General features: G+C 56.7%; 1 protein-coding gene across 1 annotated transcript in view; it reads right to left on the reverse strand.

Moving 5' to 3' along the window:
* The window catches only part of ACOX3 (acyl-CoA oxidase 3, pristanoyl), a 46,086-nt gene extending 44,617 nt beyond the window's left edge, over positions 1-1,469 (reverse strand). The window contains exons 1-2 of the mRNA XM_010835295.1: positions 1,206-1,469; positions 619-903 (exon numbers count right to left, since the gene is read on the reverse strand). Of these exons, the coding sequence (XP_010833597.1) occupies positions 619-903; positions 1,206-1,349 (429 nt within the window). The 5' untranslated portion in view covers positions 1,350-1,469. The remainder of the gene's footprint in view (positions 1-618; positions 904-1,205) is intronic.
* Positions 1,470-2,367: the final 898 nt, after the last annotated feature.

The raw sequence follows: 2,367 nt of genomic DNA on the forward strand, positions 1-2,367 counted from the left end.
CCCACCTTTCCTTCAGACAGCATGTAGACGACACCACCTTCCCAAGTTCATCTCCACCCGCATATCAAAGAGGCGGAAACACAGGCCTCACCTTTGACCTATTTTCCCTCCTTCCCTTCCTTCCATTTATAAAAGTCCCAGAGCTGCTATTTCTATGGAGTTTTAACCGCAATGCGTCATTCAAGGACTGACGTGTGCAAGTCTGCAGAAACAGCTGAGAAACCCTGGGCTTCTCATTACAAGTCACAAGGTCTACCTACGTATTTTCATCTCTGCTTTTGTTTTGCATAAAATTTCTTTTCTCTCTCTCTCTTTTTCTTTCTTTATTTCGGTGCAGCACGCAAACTCTTAGTTGCGGCTTGCGGGAATCTAGTTTCTGACCAGCCATGAGACTCAGGGCCCCATGCACTGAGAACGCGGAGTCTTAGCCACTGGACCAGCAGGGAAGTCCCTCTGTCTCGTTTCCTTTATCATTTTCTAGAAATCTCTTTAAATGAACACTTCCCAAATGCATTAACTCTCACAAAGCGGGCAAACGCTGCCAACCAGGAACCACAAAGGCAACTCCCAAGTGTATCTCAGGTTCAGAGGACAGAGCACCGTTCAGCCCCGGGGCACGGGGTGAGAGCGGCCCCCTCTCCACTCCTCCCCTCTCCCGGGATGACTCACCAGCACATGCAGGAAGAACTTGACGGCCAGGGACCAGTCGTACATGCCCAGGCATTCGATCAGTGCCAGGACCCTCGGCAGGCTGTCCAGCATGTCCCCGACGGGGAGGAAGTCATACTCGAAGACCCTCTTACAGCGCAGGAAGTTCAGCTCCTGGTACTTCTCCACCGAGAGCCGGCTGCCACGGGGATGGGCGAAGAGGGGGTCGTTCTCCAGAGCCGAGAAGATGGCTTTCTGGAAATGCGGCAGGCGGGGAATAGCGGATTTGGAGGCAAAATACAGAATTTTTTCACTAAGCTCTGACTTATATGGTTTCCTCAAGGCCACGGGCTGCCTCTGGTGGGCAGTCTAACCCAGAAACACAGGGACAGAGATGAGAGGGCTTCTCAGGGGAGAGCAGAGAGCACCAGGCTTAGGAAGCCCAGCCTGTGTCCATTCATTCCGGGCTCCATCTTTCTGCAGATGAACCAGAAGCCCAGCAGAGCCCCCTCCCCGCGTGCCAGCGAGGCGCCCAGCGGCCACCAGCCCAGCCTCACCTTGAAGCGCAGCGTGTCTTCGCCCTCCCAGAACAGCGCCAGCTCCTTCCAGGGGAATGAAGCGCGGGCGCGGGCCACGTGCAGGGGCCCCTGGGGCGGGTCCGGCAGCACGGGGTCACCGCTGCTCTCCCTGAGGGGCGCCATCACTCCCAGCCACCACCTGTGCACACACGCAACCCAAGTCAGTGCGTGTCCTTCTCACGCCATCACCAACAAGGGCAGACATGCTGCAAGATGTGAAAGACAGACAGACAAGCTCTGATCATAAAGGGAGGGCAGCTGGAACGGCCCTGCACAGCTGGCGTCCACTCTCCCAGGAGGGGGAGTGAGGCGCGTGCTCTGGGTTCCGCTCCTGCACTGAGGTGACCAGGAGTCAGACGGGGGCAAAGGGCAGCCCTGTGGCCGGGGCCGTGAAGCTCTCAGCGTGGCCAGAGGACGCCTCACCGGCCCAGGGCCACCAGCCCCGCAGCCTGGGAAGCCTCACCCCGGAGTCCAGCCAGTGCTGGCCGGCCTGCTCCAGCCACACCCCTGGAGTCCCCTTGAGCCAACCTGGGCGGGGGGCGTCTGCAGAGTCTGTCACTCTGCTTGACGCAGAAGCATCTGGATTCCCACTAACAAAGCAACCTAGCTCTCTTGGCCAAAGGATCATTCTGGAATTCACTGAGCAGACTAGCTCCTTTTCAAGTGTCTGGGTCAGTGAAGGCAGGGATGGGAGAGGCTTGTGAACAAAGAGACCTAGAGAGACACCCGGAGAGCAGAGTCCTGGCTTGGACCCCCAGGGCAACTCTTTAAGGTTCATGAGAACATTTACATCCTGTAGTTAAACATTAGGATAGTCTGGGAGGTCGAACTCTGAGCATGATGGTCAACACTGTTGGCACACGATGGAAAAGTGGTCCCTCTTGCTGGTGAGACCCTTGTGTCTTCTGGGCGAGAGGGGAAAGATCCGCAGGGCACATTTGAAGACCTGCATGTGTGTCAGAGGGCTTCCCTGGTGGCTCAGACAATAAAGAATCCACCTGCAGTGCAAGAGACCTGGGTTCGATCCCTGGGCTAGCAAGATCCCCTGGAGAAGGGAATGGATTCCAACCCTGGGTTGGGAAGATCACCTGGAGGAGGGAATGGCCACCGACTCCAGTATTCTTGCCTGGAGAACTCCATC

This window comes from Bison bison, unplaced genomic scaffold, assembly GCF_000754665.1.
Source record: "Bison bison bison isolate TAMUID 2011002044 unplaced genomic scaffold, Bison_UMD1.0 scf7180017845508, whole genome shotgun sequence".
NCBI classification, from domain to species: Eukaryota; Metazoa; Chordata; class Mammalia; order Artiodactyla; family Bovidae; genus Bison; species Bison bison.